This window comes from Chrysochloris asiatica, unplaced genomic scaffold, assembly GCF_000296735.1.
Source record: "Chrysochloris asiatica unplaced genomic scaffold, ChrAsi1.0 scaffold00019, whole genome shotgun sequence".
Classification (NCBI taxonomy): Eukaryota; Metazoa; Chordata; class Mammalia; order Afrosoricida; family Chrysochloridae; genus Chrysochloris; species Chrysochloris asiatica.
The window spans coordinates 8,588,556-8,616,044 of record NW_006408537.1 but is presented as its reverse complement, the minus strand read 5'-3'; the positions used below and the strand labels follow the sequence as shown (position 1 = coordinate 8,616,044).

Genomic DNA, 27,489 nt, shown 5'->3' with positions numbered 1-27,489 from the left:
AACATGTTTGCATTAGGTAAATCTGCTACCCAAGACCTTTTTAAAGTGCTCAAGAGCAAAAATGTCATTTTGAGGACTAAGGTGGTCTGATCCAAGCCTTGGAATTTTTAACTGCCTTAGATGCATGTGAAAGTTGAACAGCAAATAAGGAAGACCTTAGACAAACCGATGCATATGAATTATGATGTTGGTGAAGAATATTGAAAGTACCGTGGCCTGCCAGGAGAACCAACCAGTCTGTCTTATAGCATGTACAACTAGAATGCTCTTTATTTTATATTATTTTTTAAACTTTTTACTATGAATTGAGTGAAAATATATTGAATAGATCGTCAGTTTTACGTTCAACAAATTAGATACTTCATTTCATTTCAACTGCTATCCCCTCAGTCCAACATCACTTCTTTTACACCCTCCCTGTGTTTCTTGTTTCCATTCCTTTTTCCCCAACCCTTCTGAATTTTGTCGTTGGATAAATGCTGCCCTTTTGATCCTGAATGGTTGACCATTCTCTGGTGTTTATATTTCTCTACTGTTGTTGTCCTGCATACTTGTCTGTTGCTTGGTTGAAAATTGAACACGGTGGTGACTTCCACAGCAAGGATGGCGAAACTTCATCTCATATACTTTGGAGATGTTATCAGGAGGGACCAGCTCCTGGAAAATGACATTATGCTTGGTAAAGTAGAGGATAAGCAATGAGACAGGTTGACACAGAGACTGTAACAATGAGCTCAAACCTAACAATTGTGAGGATGGTTCAGGATGGGCTTTGTTTCATTCTGTTGTACATAGAGTTTCTTTGAGTTGAAACCAACTGGATGGCACCTAACAGCAACAATAAGCGTGCATACCTTATACTTTTTTCAACTTCATTTTATTCCTTGACTTTTGTTCTCTTATTTCTATTTAGAATTTTTATCTGCTTGTATTTTCATTTCTTTGGCAGCTGTTCATAAACTTTTTTGGAAAAAGGTGGTATCTAAATTTAAAAATGGGATCTAAAAAATGTTTTTTAAAATTGTTGTCCATGAAATAAAGTTCTTTAGTGTGATGCTGTGGGATAAAGCACTGGACTGCAGGGTTGCTTTGAACCGTAAAGCACCAGGTGTTTCTTGGAAACCCTATGCAGGGTCTCTATGAGTTAGAACCAACTCGAAGGCACTTAACAACGAGAGAATAATAAAAAACAAGTAATCGACTGGCCTTTTATTTCTAAAAAGCTGTTGTTGTTGTTATGGAAGAAAAATTTCAGCTTTTTTGCATTGAAATATTAAGTATCATGATAAAAGAACTTACTAATCCAAATTATGCTGAAATGACGACATCATTCAGAAGGAAGTTTTATGTTTTATTCTCCTAACTCAAAGACCTGATTCTTCAATGACTTTATTCATTCTGTCTGGGATTACTCAGTGTTTGCTTTCTTTGCTAATGGCAGGGTTCACATAACCACATGCTGTTTCTTGTTCTGAGATCTGGCATACACAGAAAGGCTGGCTTTTAATTTCTTCAAAATGTGTGAACTTTATGGAAACAAAACAACATAATAAAAGAATGTCAAATATTTGTTTTTGTCTAGACCTATACATACCTGTTTAGTAATCTTAAAGTTGGTACGTTCTTCAACTTACCTCTATATGAATAAAAATTGTTATTTTTAGAGGTATATCACTAACGTGTAATGTTTTCAGTAGGTTTGTTGTTCCTATAATAACTGTAGGATCAACAGTGTGTGATAACATTAAAAATTATCTCAATGATGTCCAGAAATTCAGGTGGGCAAGTAATGGTGGCTACATTTGAAGGTTATTGGCCTTCCATATGACCATTGCAAAGTGCTGTAAAACTTTTAAGTTGATTGCATTAGAGTCTACTTTCTTATCAGGTTAAAAATAAGAATACAGAGTACTGTTTATCTTTCTAAGATTAATGATATGCTCTTCAGTTAGTTTCTCCTTTAAACAACCTTCTAAGTAGTAGTAACAGTAATTTGCATTGAATCTCTCTTGCACTACTATCTCTTAGCCCTACCAATCTCTCTGTGATTCCTCAGATGATTAATTTGAGCAAACCAGAAAACTGATGGAGATTGTAGAGGCGCTTCTTTTAGAAGTTGATAAACAGGCTCTTATTCAGTGATTTGGGGGTGGGTGCCTCTCTCTGAAGGCTTCACTGTTTCCATATTTGTCTAAAGTTTTGATTTTGAGATTTCCAACTGGCTTCTGGCCTTGAATTACGCTTCTACCTACTGTATAGGAGTCCCGGTGTGGTACTGTAGCATGAAGCACTGGACCACAAGTTGGTTTGAACGACAAAGTCAGTGGTTTAAACTCAACAGCTGCTCTTTGAAAACCCTATACAGGGTCGTTATGAGTTGGAACCGACTCAGTGGCACTTAACAACAACAATACAAGACGTATTTGGTAATTATTTTATGTTCCCATAGTGACTCTGTATAGGGTTTCCAAGGAGAGGCTGGTGGGTTTTGAACCACCAACCTTGTGGTTAGCAGTCCAGTGCTTATCCTTCAGCACCACACTAGAACTCCATGTATCTCAGCAGAATAGTAAATTTCAAAAGTTTATTAATCTGTAGTTCTTGCTGCATCAGAATTGACTAGATGGAAAAAGCAAGATTTGCATGTCATGAATCAGTGAAAATAGCGTAATAAAGTTTATGATTATCCTAAGTGTCTGGCATGGTGCTGTACCATAAGAACTGATCTGCTAACCACAAGGTCAGTGGTTCAAACCCACCAGTCACTCCTTGGAAATGTTATACAAGGTCACTGTGAGTTAGAACTGACTGGATGGTACTTAACAACAACACGTGTCCAATTAAGTGGGATGGGCCAGGCGTATATGGATACCAGAAATAAGAGAAAGAAAGGAGGGCTGGAGAGATTGGAGTCCTGGTGTGGCCCTGTGGGCTAATGCGTCAGACTGCAAAGGCGTTTGAACTGCAAAGTCAGTGGTTCAAGCTCATCAGCTACTCCTTGGACCCCCTATACAGGGTCGCTACGGCACTTAACAACAACAACAACAACATACGGGTACCAGAAATAAGAGAAAGAAAGGAGGGTTGGAAAGGTTAGGGTACACAGAGGAAGTGGGACTTGATCTCCCCTCTGAAGCATGAGTAGGGTTACAAAAAGCAGCAGTAATAAGAAAAGACACCCCAGATGGTGAATGAAATGACATGGTTGTGGCACTGAACTCATAAGCATAAGCTTTTGGTATTTGTGTTTGTTGTGTTAGAAGGTTGTTGTTGGGGAAGTAGAGCTTAAATTGGTTTAACAAAACAGATGTTCATGGGTATTCTAAGATTATGAAGAATTTGCAGTTTTTATTGAAAGTTGTAGAAAACCAAATTTTTCTGTTTTCTTTGTTCTGTTTGCCTTTGGGATACATGTTTCTAAGAGAAGTAAGCAGTGCTAAATGTCTGATGAAAAATATCTATTTCACACAGGCTTAGTATTAATATTTGTAGAAGTTGTTGTGTAGATTAAATGCACAGGTAAATATAATTCTGAATTGCCCATTAGAAACTTTTGATTAATACAGTGAATATTTTTCCTAGGCCGGACCTGATAGACATGAGTTCTGTTGCTGTTCAAAGCAACCTTGCAAATTTAGAGCATGCTTTCTATGTGGCAGAAAAAATTGGTGTTATAAGACTTCTGGATCCTGAAGGTGAGTTGTTATCTTTACTATATGTGGACCAACATGAAGTCTGATCAAAAGTAGTATATCAACATTGTGGAGTAATCATGTTATGGTGCTTCTTTTAGATGTTGATGTCTCCTCACCTGATGAAAAATCAGTAATAACTTATGTATCATCTCTCTATGATGCATTTCCCAAAGTCCCTGAAGGTGGTGAAGGTATCGGTGCAAATGTGAGTACTGATTTTTCCATACTAACTGCTTCTGATTCAGTGTGACTAGATGAATGAATTCTTTGATGGTGCTTTTTACAGTTTTTAACTTGCAAATCATTTTTTAAAGAATTTGAGTTCATATCCTATGTAATAAACTGATACTCTATGCATTTTTTGGTACCATTCTAGCATTAAAATTAAATTATATCTCAAACTAAAATTTATTATGTATTGTAAATAGACCATTCGGAATTACATGACATTCTTGAAATGAAAGCTATAAACCACTGAAATTTGGAGATTTAGAATTTTAGCTTGCTGCTGTTAAACAGCTGCTCTCCTTTTATATGTGTAGGATAAGTAACCTTTGAAAATACTTTAATGTTTATTAGCTCATATGTTCCCTTGAGATAACTTGGCCAGGTATTGTTTTTCTGATTTAGCAATCCCATAGGAAGGATATGTGATTTGGCCAAATTAGCAGAGCTATTTGGTAAGCATGCAGGATCTCTGACACACCTCTTTGGGCTCCTTATTAGTGATTCAGCTTAATCATGCATGTTGTAGTGGTCATGCTAATAAGTGTTATACGTTTCTGGAAGAGAAACTGAAAATCTTGAACATGTTATACATTTGGGAGCAATCCCTTCTCGCCCCCTTCTTCCTCTCTTCCTTGTATGTAACTCCCATCCCCCCCCTCCCCAACTATACTCTGAAGATTTAGGAGCTTCTCTTGGTGATCTCCTTTTTCACTCTTACTTCATCTCTCTGTGCTGCTGTTTCTAAACCTATTTCCATTTTTTCCCTACTATCCTTCACCAACCTCATTCTCTTAGGATCCCTGCGTAACTTGTTCCCATTCTCATCCTCCCCTCTAATGCCTGCCAATGATTCAGTATTTCCCCCCTGTATTTCATCATGCTCCAAGACTACATCTCGGGGTCGGCGTGGGTGGGACTTTCCATTCTGAACTTCTCCTTTAACAGCTGTATTGTCTGTCACCCCACTTCCCCACCCTCATTCCATTCTCAAGTAGCTGTTCTGTGCTACCAGTTCCTGTCACTAACTTTCCTGCATTAGCCTCTGCCCCCATTTTTCTAAGACAATTTTTTCATTGTTACTTTTTCTTATACTTTTGCCATCTGTTATAGGCTAGAGCCTGACAATGGTTCAAATCTGACTTTAAAATAGATTTTAATTGTTTAGCACAGGACTGTCTAAGTTTTTTAATTATTTGCCAATAAGTAATATATAGTCTTATTATGACAATTAAAAGAGATTGTATTTAATGAATATTTATTCATGCCCAAACACACACAATACCACATACACTACACTACAAGATCATTTGTTGTTATCCTTTTCTCTCTCGGTATTTTTGAGCATCTACTGCCTGGCTTTTATGTTGCCTTTCTGAATGCTTCTCCTTTCCACTTCTGGTTCTCTCTTCTCTTCAGACATTCTAAACTGTATTTGACATTGTTCTTTGTTCTTAATCTCTGAGTTAATATTATTTACTGTTATTATTTTCTTGCCTAAAGAAGAACTGACCGTTCAAATTGTTCTAGCTCAGATGTCTTGGGAAAACTCTTACCCCATATGTAGTCACCTGCTGGTTTGTCTCATTTGGCTGTTCCATCATCATATGTAATTTCTCATATTTCCAAGTAAATGTTTTATCTTATTTTCATTAACTGCCTTGCTTCTCTTCTCCCTACTTCTGTTAGTGTGCTCACTCCTTGTTCATTTATTGGGCTCAGTGCATCTGGATCATTTTAGACTCTTCCTTTCCAGTACAATTAGTGACCAATCATCTCCCAGTAATTGTTCCTCTCAGAATGTTTCTTGTGGCCAGTCCTTGTTTTATCATCTCACTCCCTGTTCCCGGCTTTTATCCCTTCACACTAGAACTATGATAATATTTTTCTTAAGATTTTTTCCTGTCTCAGTCAACTCTGTACATTGCTGCCAAATTAAACTGTTGTGTTTAGCTTGAAAACTTTCAGGAGTGGACCTTGTGGTTCACAGTCCAGTGCTTATTTTTTGGAGCCACCACTGCACCCCTCTGTTAGGCTTAAAAACATGTAAATTCACAGGTTGATATCTGCCTAGATTGTGTTAACATATGAATGTCATTATCTACAGACTTGGACCTTTTCTACCATTTTCTTGTTCTAGGATGTTGAAGTCAAATGGATTGAATACCAGAATATGGTGAACTACCTCATCCAGTGGATTAGACACCATGTGGCCACTATGTCTGACAGAACATTTCCTAATAATCCCGTGGAACTAAAGGTCACTGTCACTATAGAAGTTAAATTGCATTTGTTTGATTAGTAAATTTTCAAAGAATGCTATAATAGTTCCATCTAGTTCAAGAAAAATTGGCAAGTCACTAAAAAGCAAAAATTTTATTTACTTATCTCCCTATTATGCAGAGCAAAAGAGGTCAACATTACTAATACTTAAAACATAATAGCTACAACAGCTTGAAGAAATTTATAACTGTTTAGCTTTAAAGTTAAGTGAGTATAGAATTTGAGAGAGTCTCTGGAACTGACATTGCTAAACCTTTTTGGTGCATGGAAAACCCCTAGGAGTCCACCAGATGGCCAAGGTGGGAGTGGGGAGGCTGGGGGGATCTGGAAAGCACACACAAATGTAACAGTGGTTGCAAGTGTGCCTGTCTCAAAATCTTGTTTAAAAATTGCCTCAAAGATTTCTTTTGTATACCAAAAGGGTATGTATTACATTTCACTATGAATTCAAGAGTAAGTAGCTAACTTCCAGTATAAATTAATTAATGCTTTAGCAAAGCATTTACTAATACCTAAAAACTTAAGCTTAAACTTAGGTCAAACTCTTTGAGATAAAGATGCTATAGAAATATAAAAGAGGGTGTATGTCGAAGAACAAAGTTGCATCATTTTGGATATTTGGATTATGTAACAAAATAGATTAGTGTGTGTGTGTGTGTGTGTGTGTGTGTGTTTAATAACTGATATTATGAACGTACAGTTACAAAATCTAATTTCTTGATTTATAGGCTTTGCTTTCATGATCAAACTGGAATCACAAAAGCTACAATAACTCAGGGTGGGCCTTGTGAAAGTTATTCATTGTGTTCATGAGTCCATACAAAACATCTGCACAACAGCTCTTAGCCACATTGCCACAGGGAGTCTGTCCTTGGCATCAATTTACTTGGCAGCTACTGATGTTTTTTTCAGTGTTCTAAAGTTTTTTGTGTGATGTCTCCCTATGTGGATGCAAACTTTTCCAGGGCAAGAGCATCTTATTACTCTTCTTATCACCACAGGGTTCCATGGTTAGTGTTTAGCATACAGTAGCATTTGGTGCTTATTGGCTGACTGGAGCCCTGGAATAGTTCCTTTTGAGTTCAAAACAATATTCAGATTTTCTGTTTAAATTACTGATTTCCAATTAGATTTCTACTGTTTAGAAACTTGTGCTTCTTCTGACTAATGAAGCTCCCTAAGGTTTTGGAAGAAGTTTAAGTTACCACATAGATTATTTGCCTGGGGCCTAGAATATCCTCTGAAATAGGAAAGAATACATAATAGAGACATATCTATTAGTTTTATTAACCAGCAAAATATTATAATTTTTTAGGAAAATATTTACGTAGAGATACATCGAGTCTGGTTTTATATCAACATGAATTAGTGTAGATGATTATTGTTTTTGTTGTTAAGTGCTATCCAGTCAGTTCTGACTGTATATGGTTCCCAAGGAACGACTGGTGGGTTTGAATTGCCAACCTTGTAGTTAACAGTCCAGCGCTTCTTATCCTATAGGGCAATATTACTTATTAAATGTGGAAAAATTTTATCCATATACTTTATAAAATCCTTTATAGAAAGTACAGTAAACAATTATATTTAAGAGGTTCCCAAATTAATATCTACCAACTAGATAATAAATTAATTACAGGATTGGAACTTTTATAATAATAACATCAGCAACCATTAACATCCATCTTGGTAATCTAAACATCTGTATAAGTTGGTCAGTGGGACATTGAAACTGAATCTTAGCCCCCTGCCTATATAAGAGTTCTGTTTTTAAGGATAGAGTCTGAATTTTAGAATAGAAGAGAGCAGGATTTTACCCCACCTCCACCCCTGTATAGTAAACCACATCAGATTATTTTTCCCCAAACTAAAAGCTACAGTGAAATTGTAAAGTGCCTGTTTTAAAGGATGTTTTCTTGTTTGGATGATGAGTGATTTTTAACAGAGCCATGGTAATCACAGTTCACACACTAATTATAATTATATTATCAATAATTATATTGTTGTTCATGTCAGTTCTGACTCATAGTGACCCTCTGTGCAGCAGAACAAAACACTGCCCAGTTCTGCACCATCCTCACAGTTGTTAGTATGTTTGAGCCCATTGGTGCAGCCACTTTGTCAATTCATTTCCTTGAGGGTCTTCCTCTTTTTTGCTGTTCCTCTACTTTGCCACACATATCCCTTTCCAGGCACTGGTCTTTACTGATAACATGTCTAACGTACATGAGACAGTGTCTCACTAAACTTGCTTCTAAGGAGCCTTCTGGCTGTACTTCTTCCAAGACAACTTTGTTTGTTTTTCTGGCATTCCATGGTTGTTGTTGTTAAGTGCCGTCGAGTCAGTTCCGACCCACAGTGACCCTGTGTAGGGTTTCCAAGGAGCATCTGGTGACCTTGAACTGCCAACCTTGCAGTTCAAAAGGCTTTGCAGTCTGGTGCATTAACCCACAGCGCCACACCAGGACTCCATAGCCTTACACAGGCAGTCCGTGGTATCCATGGTATATTCAGTACTCTCACCAACAGTATAATTCACAAACATCAAATCTCCTCCAGTCTTCTGTATTAATTGTCCAGTTTTTGAGTTGACTGAAAATACAGTGTCTTAGGCCAGGCACACCTTCCCCTCAAATTGATCTCTTTGCTCTTTAACACTTTAAAAGGTGTTTTTCAGCAAACTTGCCTAATGTGTTTGATTTCAACAATTATGTTGTTAAGTGCCCTTGACTCATAGTGACCCTGTATAGGGTTTCTGAGGAGCAGCTGGTGAGTTTAAAGTGCTGTCTTTGCGTTTCAAACCAACCTTTTGGCCTAGTGCTTATCTTACACCACCACACCAGGAATTATACCTGTCTCAGATCTTACATAACCCAGGTCACCGACTAGCTGTGAATTGGTACTGCCCATGAGTGTCAAATTTATAAGGAGAATTCCACTGTATACATAACTACACAAGGACATAGCATTTGAGGGAGTGACATATGAGAAATGAAAACAGGGATTTGATGTTTAGCTCTTAATTTATTTTTTGTTTTATTTCAGGCACTTTATAATCAGTATTTGCAGTTTAAAGAAACAGAAATTCCACCAAAGGAGACAGAAAAGTCCAAAATCAAACGTCTATATAAACTCTTAGAGGTAAGCAAAAATTTCTTTCTGTAAAAAAAGCAAAATCTTTGTTATGCTTTGCAACTTTGCTTCATATGATATGTTTTGCTTTTTCAAGATTTGGATAGAATTTGGACGCATCAAACTCCTCCAAGGTTATCATCCAAATGACATAGAAAAAGAGTGGGGGAAACTCATTATTGCCATGCTTGAGAGGGAAAAAGCGCTTCGCCCAGAAGTAGAAAGGTAGGCAGGGCGTGGGAGTGTGGGAGTGTTCTTGTGGAAAACATTGAAGTTTTGGGTCTAGACCTAGTATCAACATTTATCTTTTCCACTTACTGGCTGTGTGAAGTTAGAAAGTCACTTAGTCTTACTGATTTTGTATTTATCTCTGAACTCTTCTGAGAGGTTTGAGGAGTAATCAGTGAGGTCATTCCCACGAAGTACTTGGTAGGCTGGGTTGGTGTGTGAAGTCTATTCTTACACTACCTTGTTCATATTTTAAAGCTAATAAAAATTGTCTTTGAGCATTTTGAAGACCAGCCTCATATCAACAGCTTCTGCATCCAGAAGCTCAAACATCCAGAATTAACTTATTTTCTTGCTTACTACATGTTTGGCTATAGATTTCCTTCCATGGGACCGTGGGAACCAAAGTCTAGTGTGACTCCATTTAAAGGGCAGTGGGGTGATGTCAGTAAATGTCAGTTGAGTTCTCTTTCCTCCACACTTTTACAAAAGTATTTATCCTGTCATGTCATCATTGGCTCTTTATCATTTCACCTCTCCCACAACGCCCAGTTATGTAGGATGGCACCACTTAATCCATAGGAAACTGAATTTGTCTGTGCCTTAGCCATTACCCCACAGCCTGACTTTTTGGTATGGAGGAATTGTGATGTGTGTTCCTCATTTGCTGTAAGCTCCACAGGGGTCATACTTTCTAAAACTCTAGCCTATCTTATCATAGATGTTTTAATTATAAGAAATGTAACATCACACCCTGTTACTGTCTGCAGTACAGCCACACTGGCTTTATCCCAGGGGATCTGATATACCAAGGACCCATCCACTCCCAAAAACTGGATCTTTGCACAATGTATTCCTTTGGAAAGAAATTTACTTCATGTTCATATCTCAGCTCCAATGTTACTTCCTCAAAAATCTTGCCATGATCTCCTAGGTAGCTCAAATTCAGTAGTTGTTAAGTGTTGTGAAGTCAGTTCCAACTCATAGTGACCCTGTATAGGGTTTCCAAGGAGCATCTGGTGGGTTTGAACGTACAGCACCAATACTCAGACTTACATGTGTTGTTCATTCATAGCACATACCTCAGTTGTAATTTTATCTGTATTTGTGTGATCATTTAATTAATTGCTGCCTGTTCCACAGTAAGTCCCAAACTCTTGTTTTTGCAGTTCATTATTTTACTAGTGCTTAATATAGTGTACGCAACATACATGCTCTACATACTTATGTTCTTTGTGTCCCACACTGTGCCTTAAACGTTGTTAGAATAGGAAATAATGTTTTGAAGATATAAGAAGTCAGCCTAATTTGTCAGTCCTTGACTAATTAAATTATCAGTTATACTTTTGCTAAAGCATAATATTTTATCTGCATAGCTGGATCATTGGAATTTTGGGGTGGTACAAATGTTTAAAGCTCTCAGCTGAGAACTGAAAGGTTGGATGTTCCAGCCTATCCAGAAGTGCCTTGGAAGTAAGACCTGGCAATCTACTTCCAAAAATCAGCCATTGAAAGCCCTGTGGAGCACAGTTCTTCTTGGACACATATGAGTGGAATGAGTGGGTTATGAGTGGAATCTACTCAACAGAAACTGGTTTGGGTTTAGCTGGATCATTGGCACAAAACAGCTTGTAATGCTCAAGATGTAACTTCTACGGAGGAAGTAATTCTGGGTGATTAAAATGAGATACTAAGTTGATCATCTAAAGTATTGAAAAAGTTTACCAGAGGAAGTATAAGAGTAAATTCTTAGTCATTAGAATGGTAGATGGCTTTTAGTATATGTTAATAAAAGAATACAGTGGTTAGGATTTATAAACCCAGGAGTCAATCTTGCGTCAAGATTATTACCTTCTCAACTTTGCTAGCTATGTAATCTCAGACAAGTTCTTTAATATCTTTAAGCCTCCATTTCCTTATTTGTAAACATGATAAAATTGTCAGTACCGACTCACAGCGACCCTGTATGAGGTTTCCAAGGAGCAGCTGGTGAACTTGAACCGCCAACCTTGCAGTTCAAACCAACTCTGCAGTCCAGCATATTAACCCAGCACGCCATACCAGGACTCCAAACAAGATATAATAGTACCTACCAGCTTTGGTGGTTATAAGTGGAAAGGAGGTGGGATAATGTAGATAATGTATGTGAAGTGATTGGATCATTTCCTGACATATAATAATTGTTTGTTAAATATTAGGTGCTACTTTTATTAATTTAAGCTTTTGTGTTTGCTAGCTCTATTTCATATGTACTCTCAAGTGTTCCCTTTCTTGCCTTCTGAAAAGAAAAATATCTACCTTTAGAGTAGAGAAGCAATAGTTTGGCTGTGTATTATTGGGCATAGGAAAATATTTAGGAGCTTGGCTGTCCTTCATTTTTCTTGATTGAACAAGTTTTTTGGCATTAACTGTACATTTCAAATATTACTTATGTGGCATGTGAGTTTAAAAAGACAAATGGAAATGAGCCAATGTTGTTATGCCATGGAGTAACATTGTTTCACAGAGTTAATATCCAGTTCTTTTAAAATACAGGATCTTGAAAGATTAGAATCAAGGCTGAAGTTACAGAATGAGGCAAAAATTGCCAGATATGTAGTTGAATGTGAGAACCATTTATACCACCATGCAATTGATGTACAAATTCTTATTGATGGAGAATATTAGCAGGCAAATCAGAAAGGAAAAACAAACATAGACAAAATTAATCGACAAGTATTGCAGCAATTTTCTACTTAACAAAAGATAGATGTAACTGTAGTATGGTTAGGGATACGGTTACAGATGGTAGATCATACAAAGGTAACTGGTTGTCTTTCCAGTTAATTTCACCTTATACACAAATTGTTTCTCATGTGGGTCATTACTTATAAGTATTTGATAAGTGCCAGCTTTTATTGATCAGTTCAGACCTGGCCCTTTACAGTAGTCAGTGTTTGTTGGAAATATTAGGATTCTTTTAGCTGAGGACCTGTGTTACCAGAATAATCTTTTCTAGCAGAACCTGGGCCTCTGTGAGGTATCTGAGTTGTTTTTAGGTGGTTGCAATTGGATGACTCTTGGTGAAAATATTTGGCATATCTTCTTCAGTGACGCCCCAATCAGGTTCTTTGCCCCGACTTGTATGGCTTTAATGCAAGCTACAAAAGGCAAACCTCAACTAGCAAACCTGTGGCTTTAGGCGAGATTCTTTTGCATAGTTATCAGCATATTATTTGCTGTCTGTTGAATATGCATGTTGATGTGTACTTAAGGAGCCATTAAAGCTGGGGCTGAAGGTTCAGCTGCCACCATTCACCGTTAGGAGTTGTGCATTTTCCAGACTTTCTACTTTTTCTGTTTACACTCAATGGTGGAAGAAAGAAGATCTCTTCAGGAATAAAAATGCACAGTAGTAGTTATAGTTACCACAGCAGTGATTCTGTGTTTAGTAACACTGCTAGCACTCGAACCAGTCTTGATTCAAATGAAAATTTTCTCTCAGTGAATTGTGGTCCAACGCTGATCAACTCCTGCATTAGCTTCGGCAATGAATCCCTTGACGGACACAGGTATTGAGTCGTTAGTGTGGAATTGTTTTTTTTCTTGATGGGCAGCATTTTCAGGGTTGGTGAGTTCTGTAACTTCAAAGAGAGAGGCTTTATTTTGTTTTGCCAATTCTTTTAGGATGGAAATGTTGCAGCAGATTGCCAGCCGAGTTCAGAGGGACAGCGTTATCTGTGAAGACAAATTGATACTTGCCCGAAATGCTCTCCAGTCTGTAAGTAAATTTGAGGAGCCCTTTGGATTGTGGTAGAGGGGGTATGTGTGCACTTGGATGAACTGAAATTTTTGCATAACGTTTGACTGATTCTTAGTGTATCTTCCTTCTCTTCTGAAATGTAAATGTTGTTACAGATTATGTTCTGTGTAGGGACTGGAAAGGAGCAAAGGGAAAACAAAGAAACCTCAACTGTGCATGTGTTCCAGTATTTGGAATGTGTATGTTTGAGGCTAGTTTGCAACTTCTTTCACAGAGTTAACATTTAATTCTTTTAAAATATAGGATTCTAAAAGATTGGAGTCAGGGCTGCAGTTCCAGAATGAAGCAGAAATTGCCGGATACATACTTGAATGTGAGAACCTTTTACGCCAGCATGTAATTGATGTACAGATTCTTGTGGATGGAAAGTATTACCAGGCAGATCAGTTAGTACAGAGGTAAGGGTGCTGCTTATTCAACCTTCTTGTGGGAACTAATGACTGGACTAGGAGTGCCTGGGTGGGACAAATGGTTAAGCCCTCAACTACTCATCAAATGCACCTGAGTTCACGCTCACCCAGAAAGAAGCACCTCATAAAGGTAGCTGTGATCTTCTGGAAGTCCACAACCTTGGAAATACTGTGGAGCAGTTCTGCTCTGCACACAGGGGTCGCCTTGAATCAAAATCAGCCTGATGGCAACTGCCAACAACAATGATGATAGGAATATAAATGTGACGATTTTATGAAAAATGCTTTTTATGCTCTTCAGTTGGAATATGTGTCACATTAATTCTGGTATAGTTTGGTGTGTAACATTGCATTTCTTCTATAGAAATCAGTAATAGAAAAAAAAAGATATTTTATATAGACATATGTATAATATCATAATAACTACTAATGTTGTTGTTAAGTGCCATGGAGTTGGTTCCAACTCATAGCGACTCTGTATAGATAGGGTTTCCAAGTAGCAGCTTGTGGATTTAAGCCACGGACTTGTGGTTCACAATCGAGTGCTGATCCTACAGTGCCACACCAGGAGTCCAGTACCACTGTACTTGCATTTCAGAGGTTCATGTATGACATTTGACAAAGAGAAAGTGTTAAGAAATGTGCCTTTTATATTATGCCTTATCCCTTCTAATTTCATTGTCAGGGTGGCAAAACTCCGTGATGAAATTATGGCCTTAAGGAATGAATGCTCTTCGGTGTACAGTAAAGGACGCCTGCTGACGACAGAACAGACGAAGCTCATGATATCAGGAATCACTCAAAGTTTAAACTCAGGATTTGCACAGACCTTAAACCCCAGTCTAAACTCAGGGCTGAGCCAGAGTTTAACACCTTCCTTCACCTCTTCTAGTGTGACATCAGGCTTGTCATCAGGCCTGACTTCCCGCCTGACTCCATCCATCACTCCAGCTTATACACCTGGTTTCCCATCAGGATTAGTTCCAAATTTCCACTCAGGAGTAGAGACAAACTCACTGCAAACTCTCAAGCTAATGCAGATTCGAAAACCCCTTCTAAAGTCCTCTTTGCTGGATCAGAATTTAACAGAAGAAGAAATAAACATGAAATTTGTTCAGGATCTTCTGAACTGGGTGGATGAAATGCAGGTAAAGATATTTACTTTACCTGATCATTTCAGCTTTTATTGCTGAAACTATCTTTTTGAACCTACTATTTTGCTGTTTAAAGGTGCAGCTGGACCGTACTGAATGGGGGTCAGATTTGCCCAGCGTTGAAAGCCATTTAGAAAACCATAAAAATGTTCACCGAGCTATTGAAGAATTTGAATCTAGCCTTAAAGAAGCTAAACTCAGTGAGGTATGTGAGTTTAAATCCTGAGAACATTTTGTATTAGCTTGTTGTTATTTTGCTCTATAAAGATCCCGAACTCAATATTCGATACGTTAAGTTTGAGTTAGAATTCCTTAAGATTCCTAACCTTCGTGCCTTTTTACCCTGTATTTTCTATAGATCCAAATGACAGCACCTCATAAACTAACTTATGCAGAGAAGTTGCATAGGTTAGAAAGTCAGTATGCAAAACTCTTGGTAAGTTCTTGAACCTTTGGTTTTCCAAGTAGAACTACATCTCTATTTGGCAATGCATGATTCTTACAGTGATTTTCCTTATAAAGAATGCATCCAGAAATCAAGAACGAAACCTGGATACACTCCATAATTTTGTAACTCGGGCAACTAATGAACTTATTTGGTTGAATGAAAAAGAAGAGGAGGAAGTTGCTCATGACTGGAGTGAAAGAAATACCAACATATGTCGGAAAAAAGATTACCATGCTGTAAGAACAAACTTGATAATTAGAATACTAAAGTTGTACTGCAGGTTTACATCTTTTTCTCACACAAACTCTTTTTTTTTTTTTTTTTCTTTCTGCATTTAGGAATTAATGAGAGAACTTGATCAAAAGGAAGAAAATATTAAATTAGTACAGGACATAGCAGAGCAGCTACTTCTGGAAAATCACCCAGCCCGGTTAACTATTGAGGTAAGTCAGAAAGTGAAGTGTAGCAGTTGTGATTGAACATTGACATCTCGTTACCACCCTTCAGATTCTTGTCCTTCTGACAACTAGAAAAATACAAGCTATAAAAAATTTTTTTATAATTTGGCTAACTTCAAAAATAATGATTTTGGCAAATCACACTGATTGTTGCCTTCAGTTTTCATTGTGTTGTAGGATGTCACTCATCTCTTAGAATAAAGTTACTTTTATCTATGTCTGTGGCTGAGGAGTCCATGTGTTACTGTACAGACAAAAGGGCCTTACTTTCACAGCTTTGACATTTGACTTTCTACTGTGTCACTTTTTGGGAAATGACATCATCTCACTTTAGTGAAAGTGGAGAAAACTGCTTCTAACCAATAGGATTGTGGTGACAAATGGGAAAAAACAGCATATGTTTAATACTTAATACTGTGTTTGGTCCATCCATAGTATGCTTTCAATAATTATTAGCCACTACTTTATTCAGTCATTTTATTTGTGACCTATTTTTGTATTAGGACAGCATTCTGGCATGACTTCATTGTGCAGAGTACATATTTCAAATGCCCCCCCGCCCCGCAACAAAACAAAGAAAACAAAACGAAAAAACCAAACCATAGTAGCTCTGCTCCATATGGCTGTCTTGACTGTAATCTATATGTAGAAGCAGATGGCCAGGCTCATTTTTACACAGTTCTGCTGGTGAGTTCAAACGGACAACCTTTCATTATTATATGAGAGTTAAAATGTTGTCGGTGGCTCAAACCATCTAATCACTCTTTAGGAGAAAGATGAGGCTGTCTGCATCATTAAAGATTTGTGGTCTTGGAAATCCTATATATTGTGTCACTGTGAGTCAGAATTGATTCTGTGGCATTGGGTTTGGTTTTGGTACAATGCTAGATAGAGTTGTGAAATGCAAAATGGGGCAAGGGCTTACATAAGCTGATGAAGAGCATGAAACAGGGACATATGTGATATACTGCCATAGGGAGCAATTGAACTCTTGCTTAAAAGGTGGCATGCTTTAAACTGTTACTTAGCTTTGAGGAAAGGAATCTGAGAGCCTTTTTTCATGGGAGTCATGATGCAAACAGGTTAATAAAATTCTAGGCCTCATGTGGAAGAGTTTGGGGATATTATGTTTGACCTTCTTTTGTGTAACTTATAGCTTTATATCCTATGAGATGCCACATGAAATGTTAAAAACATACATAACTAAAGGGAAGCACTAGGGAGAGGAAATTAATATAATAAAGGATCTGGATAGAACAAAAAACAATACTTCTCAGGGCAGAGAGATGAAAGCTGTAAGGAAATGTAATCACAGGTTAAGAATTATGGGAATAGTGTGAACCCCTCTACTGTTCTATAGAAATGTCAGTAATTATAATTAATTAAAAATTTCTTAAAAGGATAAAATTAAACCTTATTTATCTTTATGATCCGCTTTGGTCCTATACAATATTTTATGTAGCTACATGGATAATATTTGGTTAATTATCAGCACTGATGAGAAATTAATATTTGAACAGTGCACAATCATGTCTTTGATTGCCAATTCACTCAAAGTAGCTTTAATTTGAAAGAACAGGTAATGTGATTGTGGTAATTTGCCAGATTTCCAGTGCTGCAATGCACATTCCAACCAGAAAACCTGCCTGAGCATAGTTCAACAGGAATGAGTTTTTCCAAACCCTGGAGAAAAACCACAGATTTTCCATAAGATAGTCATTCAAGCGTCTGGAGCGCCCCCTACTGGGAGTCCATGAATTTGGTGTTAAACATATAAACCTGTTTTAAGTGTTTCATTTTACAGTATTTTTGATTTTATGAATGATAGACTTACACTATTCATACTTAAATTCTAGGACTGGATTTTTACAAATGAGAAAGATTAGATCCGTTGATTTTCCAGTCTTACTCTATTAAAACAGTTTCGCCATATGTTCTTTAAAAGCGTCAAAGTATCATTGCATATATACGTCATCACTGTCTAGCCAGTTACAGTGGCTTTGCTTTATTTTTTAGGCCTACAGAGCTGCAATGCAGACACAGTGGAGCTGGATCTTACAGCTCTGCCAGTGTGTCGAACAGCACATAAAGGACAATACTGCCTATTTCGAGGTATGTGAATAAAAGTGCAACATCAGTAGATTATTTTGTGATGTTGACCATCTTGCAGGAAATGTCTTCATGATGTGCTGTTTACATAAATATGAATATAATGTGGATGTGAGATAAATGGATATAAGTGTTAATTCCAGGTCTCATAGGATACATAGAAATACTCTTAAAAAAAAAAAACTTAAAATGTCAGAAAAACTTACAAATGTGTCTGTTATTAAGAAAATATGTTCATTATAGATAGGTCAGCCACTACATGAACTCATTTTTGAATTCTTCAGAGGAATTTTTGGAAGTTCATCTCTATTTAAAAATTATTTGCATCCTGAAGTAAACTAGACTTTCAGCCAAAACACAGTTTAGACATAAACTTTGGATACTTAGCATTAATTCACAATCATCCAAAGTTTAGAGTCTTTCTGTTCGAGGAAGGATGTGACAATTATTATGCATGTATTCTATGCTCACCTGTGAGGCATCCACACTTGAAGTTAACAACTATGTGCTTTAATAACATTAAAAGTACTTTAACTGCCAGATTTTGTCTTTCCCTAGTTTTTCAGTGATGCCAAAGAAGCTAATGATCACTTACGGAATCTGAAAGATGCCATTCAGCGAAAGTACAGTTGTGATAAATCAAGCAGCATTCACAAGCTAGAAGATCTTGTTCAGGAATCAATGGTACTAGTACAGAAACCTATGTATTTCATCAGTGTTAATAAGATTAATGATTCAAGTTTCATTTTTGTATATATTAATGTATACATTTTTATATACACATTTTTAATTGGTTCTTTTGATATTTCTACAAGCATTAAAGTACTCAGTTTTTGTAGTTTTGGTAACAAGTACAGCAAAAGTGTTTATATCTGCCTTGATATGCTAAGAAGCCCTAATGGTACCGTGGATTAAGCACTGGGCTGCTAACCAAAAGGATGACAATAGGAATCCACCAGCTTCTCTGTGGAGTAAAGATGTGATAGTCTACTTGATGAAAGATGTACAGCCTGTAAACTCTACAGAGCAGTTCTAATCTGTCTGATAGGGTCACTGTGAGTCACAATCACCTCAGTAGCAGTGGGCTGGGTTGAATTGGTTGGGTTTGTTCTATTTTTTGTGTTCTTTCATTCATTCTATAAATGATAGTTAAGCCCTTTATATATGGGCACCATTTTAGGTGTTGGAGATCTAGAACCAAACAGACAAGAATTTTTGCCCTTGTGGTACTTATGTGCTAGAGGGGGAAACAGACAATAAACATGATTACATAAGAACAACTTATATACACTATGTTAGATAGTTGTAGATGCTAAAGAGAAAAAAAAAAGAAGAAGCAAGAGAAGGGGGGAGGTGTAAGAAGCAGGTGGGAAGAGGTTGTAAGTTAAACAGGCTAGTGAAGCAAGCCTTCTCTGACAGAGTTGCATTTGTAGAACGCCTTGAGGAGCGGAGAGTACAGGTCTTGTATGTTTTAAAATCCATCTTCATTCATTCTCAGGAAGAGAAAGAAGAACTCTTGCAGTATAAAAGCACAGTAGCCAGTCTGATGGGGAGAGCAAAAACAATAGTTCAACTGAAGCCGAGGAATCCTGACTGTCCACTCAAAACTTCAATTCCCATCAAAGCTATCTGCGACTACAGACAAATTGAGGTACTGGTAACTCTTAGAAATAAATCAGTTTCTGCCATTATTCATATCACAAAAAAGAGACACAGCAAACAGTCACTACCTTGGTTGGTTCTGTCTGGGTTTGAGAATTCATTGCAATGTCCACACAGAACTCAAATACCACACTCACAATGATAGGGCTTGTAGGGAGGTTAACAGGTTCAGAAATGCTCAAGGTACAGTTGTTCCTGTCAGGACAGCCTCTTCTCGTAAGTGCTCACAGGAATGCCTCTTCTCTGCCTAGCCAGTGTGACAAAGCTGGTTTAAGGTTGTTGATAAATGCCCACAGGACACACCACTCTGCCATAAGCTCAACCTGAAGACACTCAGGTACTACCTCTATGGGTCAGCAAACCTAGACTCCTACCCCCATTACGTGGCTGGAGTCACCCCACTCTGCAAACAAGCTTCCTGCCAAAGTCACTCAGCTCTGCTTGCTCCACGGACCAGGAAGTCCACCACTCTTGGTTCTGCTGCTTCCCCTAGAGTGTCATAGATTTATATCCCTGGGTCAAGAAGGCTCAAGGCACAGGGGTCTTGACATCCATAGGGCATGCTCCACTCCTCGCTTTTCTTATTTGATGGTAGTGAGCTCCCCACTCCTGCTTCTGAGATGGCTCATTTTTATCCCTACTAGGACTGTTAACCACAAGGTCAGTGGTTCAAACCTACCAGCTGCTCCTAGGAAACCCCATATAGGGTCGCTATGAGTCAGAACTGATTGGAGGGCACATTAAAAAGAGCAGTTTCTTTTTATCATTACAATTAACTCAGTTAACATCCACAACTGAATCATGTCATCCTGTCAGTATCTTTTCCCACCTTACCCAAACCATTAGGAAAAGAGTGTTTTGGTGGGTATTAGCAAAAACTAAGTGTAGAAGAGACATAATAAATGATTCACTACACCACACACATATATTTTGTAAATGGGATAATGTTGCTTATTAGTAGGTAGCGTAGTAGTTACGAATTGGGCTGTTAACCGCAAGGTCCGCAGTTCAAAACTACCAGCTGTTCCGCAGGAGAAAGATGAGGCGTTCTGCTCCCGTAAAGATTGACAGCCTCGGAAACCCTGTACAGGGTCGCTATGAGTCGGAACCGACTCCACGGCACACAACCACCACCATTAGTAGTAAAAAGGTTTTCCACCTCAAAAAAAGAAAACACACACTAAAATCCCAAGATTGGGTATAGAAACAGATTAGTTAACTGTGACTTTATTTGGTTACTTTCTTCTTCCTTTGAAACCAGATAACTATTTTCAAAGATGATGAATGTGTATTGGCGAATAACTCTCATCGCGCTAAGTGGAAGGTCATTAGTCCGACTGGGAATGAAGCTATGGTGCCCTCTGTGTGCTTCACAGTTCCTCCACCAAACAAGGAAGCAGTTGACTTTGCTAACAGGTTTGTATGCAGTAACCAAAAGCATAGAGCTGACTTTCGGTGGCCTCTTTGATGTGCCCAGTGGTATATTGACAGAAAGCCTTGGCAATCTACTTCTAAAAGATCATTGCCACTGTAAACCCTATGGGGACACAGTTCTACTCTGACACACGTGAGATTGCTGAGCAAGAGTTAGGTTAATATGAGTTAATAAGTTAAAGAAACAGTAATTGCTTTATCTAAGATCCACAAGATCCATCAGAAAGATGTAGCAAACATGAGATATTGTAACATGTTTTCAGAGGAAGGGAAAATGCTTAATTAGTGTTTTCTTTCACATATTTCAGAATTGAGCAACAATACCAAAGTGTCCTGACTCTCTGGCATGAATCTCACATAAACATGAAGAGTGTAGTATCCTGGAATTATCTCATCAATGAAATTGATAGAATTCAAGCTAGCAATGTGGCTTCGGTAAGTATGCTTCTATACAACTACTCACTTGGACACCTTATCATGAGCGGGGTGGAGTTTCCCAGTAGTTCCATGCTAATATCCATTTATTTAATAGATATTTGTTATATGCCTGCCATGTGTAAGGTACTTTATGAGAACTGGAGAAATCTGTAGATCATAGATTTCATTGAGTCTTTGGTCTTCTTTAGATAAAGACTATGTTACCTGGTGAACATCAGCAAGTTCTGAGTAATCTACAATCTCGTTTTGAAGATTTCTTGGAAGATAGCCAGGAATCCCAAGTATTCTCAGGCTCAGATATAACACAATTGGAAAAGGAGGTTAATGTTTGTAAGCAGTATTATGAAGAACTTCTTAAATCTGCAGAAAGAGGTAATGTATAGGAATCCCTGTTTTTATTTCCCTTAGGTATTTAGTACAGTGGGAATCTCACTTTTCAGTGTATTATGACCCACAACCTTTGATGCAAAGACACAGTTGCCGAAATATTAAACACATGTTTCATGTGGGAACAGGCAAAGAAGGATTCTTTTATTTCAAAATAATTAATAATGTGTGCCATCAAAGAATATCAAAAATAGTGAATTCTTACCACATCTTCTGTTCCATCATTTTCACTGTTTCACAGTTTAATCTTCAGAATGATGCTTCTTAGGCTTCATAAAGGATTGAGTTGTTTTCCAGTATGTGAAATTGAAGTTTTATAGTGTGGTTAATGTTCAGCATTTGTCTAGTTAAAGCCTTCATTAAACATTCATTTTATTTTGAATTTGATATGACTTAGACACAAAAATTATATTAACAGTAGTCTGTTTTACAATCAAAGAACAACATAGTCTTGATTTACCTTTCATTTTTAAGAAATTAGTATTTGATTTTTATAATGAATATAAAACCAATGAAGTTCACATTATTGAGAATGTAAAATAGAGCAATATTTAGCTTTTCTTACATATCATAAATTAGAAATTTGTACTTCAGATAGCATTGGGGGAATTTCATTCACACATCTTTAAACTGTACTATCATTTATGCCGTTAGAATGGGTTTGTGATGATGAGAGCTGGTGTGATTTGGCTAACTGTCTCCATCACTGTACAACTGCCATGTGAAAGTATGAACCTGAGTGTCCAAAAGATAGAAAAGAAGGTAATTTCTAAACATTGTATTTACTTTCACAGAGGAGCAGGAGGAATCAGTTTATAATCTTTACATCTCTGAAGTTCGAAACATCAGACTTAGATTAGAGAACTGTGAAGACAGGTTGATCAGACAGATCCGAACGCCGCTAGAAAGAGATGATTTACATGAAAGTGTGTTGAGGATAACGGAGCAGGAGGTGAGACTGATTAATGGGCTGGGGAAAATTAAGTTATGTTACTCTTTTAATGATCTTAAGAATTTATTGGATAGCACAAGTGGTTGAGTGCTCAGCTACTAACCAAAAGGCTAGGTGGTTTGAGTCCATCCAGAAGAAAGACATGGCCGTCCTCTGAAAGAGCACAGGTGTTGAAAACCATAGGGAGCACAGCTCTAATCTAAAACACATGGGGTCATCATGAGTTGGAATTGACTTAATGACACCTGGTTTGGTTTTGGTTTAATGGCCTTAAGTGTCAACTCCCATGACATCTTACAAGCTCATCTTTGTCGGAGGTCTGATGATCATTTGCTGATTATAAACAAAGATTCTGTAAGTTCTGTGTTCTGTCTCCAACTCAGGTTCACACAGACACTTATACCTTCCCACTTCTTGTGGTGGAGGCTATATTAACCCTTGTCCATATGCTGATCACATCTGCACTGTTAGCTATTTGGGCTTACGGAGATAAATGAGTATTGAAGGAATTATTGATTATAAAACTTGAATCCCATGGTTTAGTTTTCTTTTATAAAGAAAAGTCAAGAAGATGTAAGATTTTTATGTCAAAAGATCAGAATGTAAAATGTTTGTTTTTAAACTATTTAAAAATGATGCTCCATCTGGAATGTTATTTATGTTATTTGTGGTTTTTCCCATCATTTTATAGAAACTAAAGAAAGAGCTGGACCGACTTAAAGATGAGTTAGGAACAATCACAAATAAATGTGAAGACTTTTTCAGTCAAGCAGCAACGTCTTCATCAGTTCCGACTTTACAGTCTGAGCTCAGTGTGGTCATTCAGAACGTGAACCAAGTTTACTCTATGTCTTCCACCTACATAGATAAGTATGTAACTGTGATTGATAAAAAAATTATTATTAATATAAGCATTAAATTTTATTTTGCCTTAATAGGACATAGGGAGTTTAAAAAAAGTTTGGAAAACTAGAATTATGGAGAATGGAATTTTTCAACAAACTGTTTGAAGCCCCCTTGAATGCTAAATATTTCTACGGATTTGCCATGCTTCGTAGTGTTGAAAGGGAATTGTGTCTCAGAAATCAGAGCACAATGTATGCCCCTCCTAGAGTTTAGTCTTTAGTTTGGTTAGCTCAGATACAATAATGTACAGAATTTTTCATTCAACCGTGGACTAAACATGGCTGAAAGAAGACCTTTTTGTACTGAAATCCCTTGCTAAATTCTGCTTGTGGGCAGGGTTGGGGCACATATCCATTTAGAAGAGAGTGTTCCAAGTATTCTAAAATGAAGAACATGCTAATATCATCTGTAATAATGGTGCTTAAGGGATAAATTAATTATAGGAAAAAATAATTTACCTAATATGAGGCTATTATTTAATCTCCCACATCCCTTTTTTTTTAGATTGAAAACAGTTAATTTGGTGTTAAAAAACACTCAAGCTGCAGAAGCCCTTGTAAAACTCTATGAAACTAAGCTATGTGAAGAAGAAGCAGTTATTGCTGACAAGAATAATATTGAGAATCTAATAAGTACTTTAAAGGTTTGCGTCTTACTATTAGTTATTTTTCAAGATTATATTGTAGAAACGTTTTTCTAGTATGCAGCTCAAATCTTCATATGTCTAACATTAAATATCTTATGTTCAATATATTTACATTTATTCTATTTCATATTTGATGTTATACCACAGTTTCCCATAAATACATTTAAGGAGATTTTCATTTTGAAATATGTACCTTTTGACTATTTATAATCAGCTTGTATTAGCAGCAACAGGATTTGCAGCTAACGTTAAATTATTTATGACAGATTCACTTGCAAAAAGAGGCAGTTATTTGAAAAGAATCAAGGTCAATAGAGGAGTTTATCAAGGACATCTATATTCTAGTCATACCTATAAAGCACAAAGTGAAACTACTTATTGCAAGCCAACTGGGACTTGTAATGCATGTATTCATTTTTTGGGATTTAGTAGATAGTTATTTAAAATAATAATAATAAAAGACTTGTTTAAAAAAGTAACATTGCTTATGTTGAACATATTTCAGTTATTCTAAGGATAGGCAAATTCTAGTAGGTCAAACTTCATAAAGTAGTCTTTTTTCAGAGAAAATTAACATCAAATATTGGCAATTTCACTAAGACTCAATTCAGTATTCTGTTTTTATGTATGAAGATACTCTTTCCTTTATGTGATTCTATACCAATTGTTTATCTAAATTGTAGAGATAGGTAAATAATGTGCTCACTCAGTGATTGGTTGACATTCTAGTAACTGTAATCAATTACTGTGTTTCAGCAATGGCGATCTGAAGTAGATGAAAAGAGAGAAGTGTTCCATGAATTAGAGGATGAGTTGCAGAAAGCGAAAACCATCAGTGATGAGATGTTTAAAACATATAAAGAACGAGACCTTGATTTTTACTGGCACAAAGAGAAAGCAGACTATTTAGTAGAAAGATGGCAAAATGTTCATGTTCAGATTGACAACAGGTTCGTATACTCTGTGTAGTTTTAGCACACATTTATTCCCTGTGGATACAGGATAAAATCTGACTTTTTTTTCTTAACTTTCATAGCTAATTGTGTAAAGTTTAAGAGCTGTAGTGGTACTAAGACATTCATCTTTAAAATATGTATTTTTCGGTACTCTATTATTAAAAATTTTGTCCTGGGTGTGATGCCATAGGATAAGCACTGGACTACTGACCTCAAGGTCAGTGGTTCAAACTTACCAGCTGTTCCTTGGAAACCCAATATAGGGTTGCTGTGAATCAGAACTGACTTGACATCATTTAAAAACAACAATATTATTAAAACTATGAATCTATTTTGACATTTGTGTAGTTAGACTGTTTACTCTTTTAAAAGAAAAACTATAATTTTCTAATTATTACTAGGCTATAGCAGTCTGTATATACAGTAAGGCAATTAAAGAAATTGATATAACTTGATTTTACTTTTGAAGAATCACCAGTGGCACTGTAGGATAAGTACTGAACTATTAACTTCAGGTTGGCAGTTCAAACCTATCAGTTGCTCCATAGGTGAAAGATGAGGCTTTCTGCTCTCATATGAGTTAGCCTCAGAAACACTATACAGAGTGACTCTGAGTCCAATTCCACTTGATAGCAGTGGGTTTTGGGTTTGATGCTCATTTTAACCAAAGAAAGAAAGTAAAAATTATTCATCCCGAGATGAAAATAAAACAGTAAAAGGGAATTGGGATGGTTTTAAGACTCATTTGAAAACAAATGGAATAATGTACTTTCTCATTCATTTTCCTGTATGTTAAAAATAAAATACTTTTATGATACAGTGTCATTCTTAAGAAGAAAAATTTAGATTTAAATATACATTTTTTCATATTTGTAAAGTATATGACAAGTAGGTTTAATGTGGCAGTTTTAAAATCATAGAAGCAGAGAAATTTAGTCACAGTTCACAGATTCACTACCTTGTCATCATTTCAACTTAGACTTCCATTTGATGCAAGTCTTGGCTAGTCAGGACCTGCTGGCTAGTAATATTTAAGAGTATGTTTCCATTTTTTTCTGCCTTTTTGCTTTAGATTCTTAACTTGGCCTTAGAATAATCAATACCTCAAAATTGCACAAATTGGATCTGAGGGTAAATGTTTGTATTTGACCAATGTCCGTATGGAACAATGTTGAATTCTGTATGCATACTCGTATTACTGTGCTGACTGCATTTGTAGTACAATTCTTTTATTGTTTCTTTCTCTAGACCCTCTACCCTCCAGTTGAATATTGTTAGAAATTTTGATGATTCTTTTATTATTTTCTTAGGTTACGAGACTTAGAAAGTGTTGGCAAATTCCTGAAGTACTACAGAGATACCTATCACCCATTAGATGACTGGATCCAGCAAGTTGAAACTACTCAGAGAAAAATTCAGGAAAATCAGCCTGAAAATAGTAAAACCCTAGCCACACAGTTGAATCAACAGAAGGTATGTCAAAATGCTTCCTTGTACTAAGATTGTGTCTGCATTTGGTCCATAACAAGCCCTATCTTTGTTAATGATTCTTATTCCATGTTAAATGAAAAAGTTAGCAGTTGTGTGGATGAAGGTGGGGAGTCAATCACAAATCCTAAAATCCTGCAACCCAAATGTACATGATCATTTATTTTGATTTTGTAGAAGTTATTTTTGGAAGCATAAGGAACAAGGAATGATTTTCAAATTCCTAATGATCAGTTAGTCATAGGTATGAAAACTCTTTGATACTTTGATGTCTAGAATAGTTTTGTGGAATACTAAATATAGAGGAGCTCTGGTAGCGTAGTGGTTATGAATCAGGCTGCGAACCTTAAGGTCAGCAGTTTGAAACTACCAGCTGTTCCGTGGAAGAAAGATGAGAGTTTCTGCTCCCATAAAGATTTACAGCCTCAGAAACCCTGTACAGGGTTGTTATGGGTTGGAATCGACTCAACAGCACTTAACAACAAAAACAAGAGATAAATATAAGTCATTAACCACATCTGACAGACAGTTGAATGCCTTGAGATTTTTATTCCATATTTGTTATTGTTGTTAAGTGCCGCTGAGTTGGTTCTGACTCATAACTACCCTGTTTAGGGTTTCTGTGAAGCAGCTGGTAGGTTTGAACAGCCAACCTTGCAATTAGCAGTTCAGTATATAT

The 27,489-nt window shown here is 36.9% G+C and overlaps 1 protein-coding gene across 5 annotated transcripts in view; it reads left to right on the top strand.

Moving 5' to 3' along the window:
- Nucleotides 1-27,489, top strand: part of DST (dystonin) — a 626,281-nt gene that overhangs the window by 406,072 nt on the left and 192,720 nt on the right. For 3 of the 5 annotated variants that reach the window (XM_006835734.1, XM_006835735.1, XM_006835736.1), the window contains 23 exons: nt 3,583-3,695; nt 3,794-3,900; nt 6,061-6,180; nt 9,246-9,341; nt 9,430-9,557; nt 13,227-13,320; nt 13,606-13,760; nt 14,458-14,920; nt 15,003-15,131; nt 15,285-15,362; nt 15,449-15,610; nt 15,713-15,817; nt 17,849-17,944; nt 18,500-18,625; nt 19,440-19,592; nt 20,865-21,019; nt 21,346-21,472; nt 21,664-21,847; nt 22,657-22,814; nt 23,506-23,684; nt 24,225-24,363; nt 25,123-25,316; nt 26,633-26,795. In XM_006835734.1, the coding sequence (XP_006835797.1) occupies nt 3,583-3,695; nt 3,794-3,900; nt 6,061-6,180; nt 9,246-9,341; nt 9,430-9,557; nt 13,227-13,320; nt 13,606-13,760; nt 14,458-14,920; nt 15,003-15,131; nt 15,285-15,362; nt 15,449-15,610; nt 15,713-15,817; nt 17,849-17,944; nt 18,500-18,625; nt 19,440-19,592; nt 20,865-21,019; nt 21,346-21,472; nt 21,664-21,847; nt 22,657-22,814; nt 23,506-23,684; nt 24,225-24,363; nt 25,123-25,316; nt 26,633-26,795 (3,424 nt within the window). Of the gene's footprint in view, nt 1-3,582; nt 3,696-3,793; nt 3,901-6,060; nt 6,181-9,245; nt 9,342-9,429; nt 9,558-12,845; nt 13,112-13,226; nt 13,321-13,605; nt 13,761-14,457; nt 14,921-15,002; nt 15,132-15,284; nt 15,363-15,448; nt 15,611-15,712; nt 15,818-17,848; nt 17,945-18,499; nt 18,626-19,439; nt 19,593-20,864; nt 21,020-21,345; nt 21,473-21,663; nt 21,848-22,656; nt 22,815-23,505; nt 23,685-24,224; nt 24,364-25,122; nt 25,317-26,632; nt 26,796-27,489 lie in introns of those variants that run through there. The other 2 variants (XM_006835737.1, XM_006835738.1) reach the window with 2 other exon arrangements.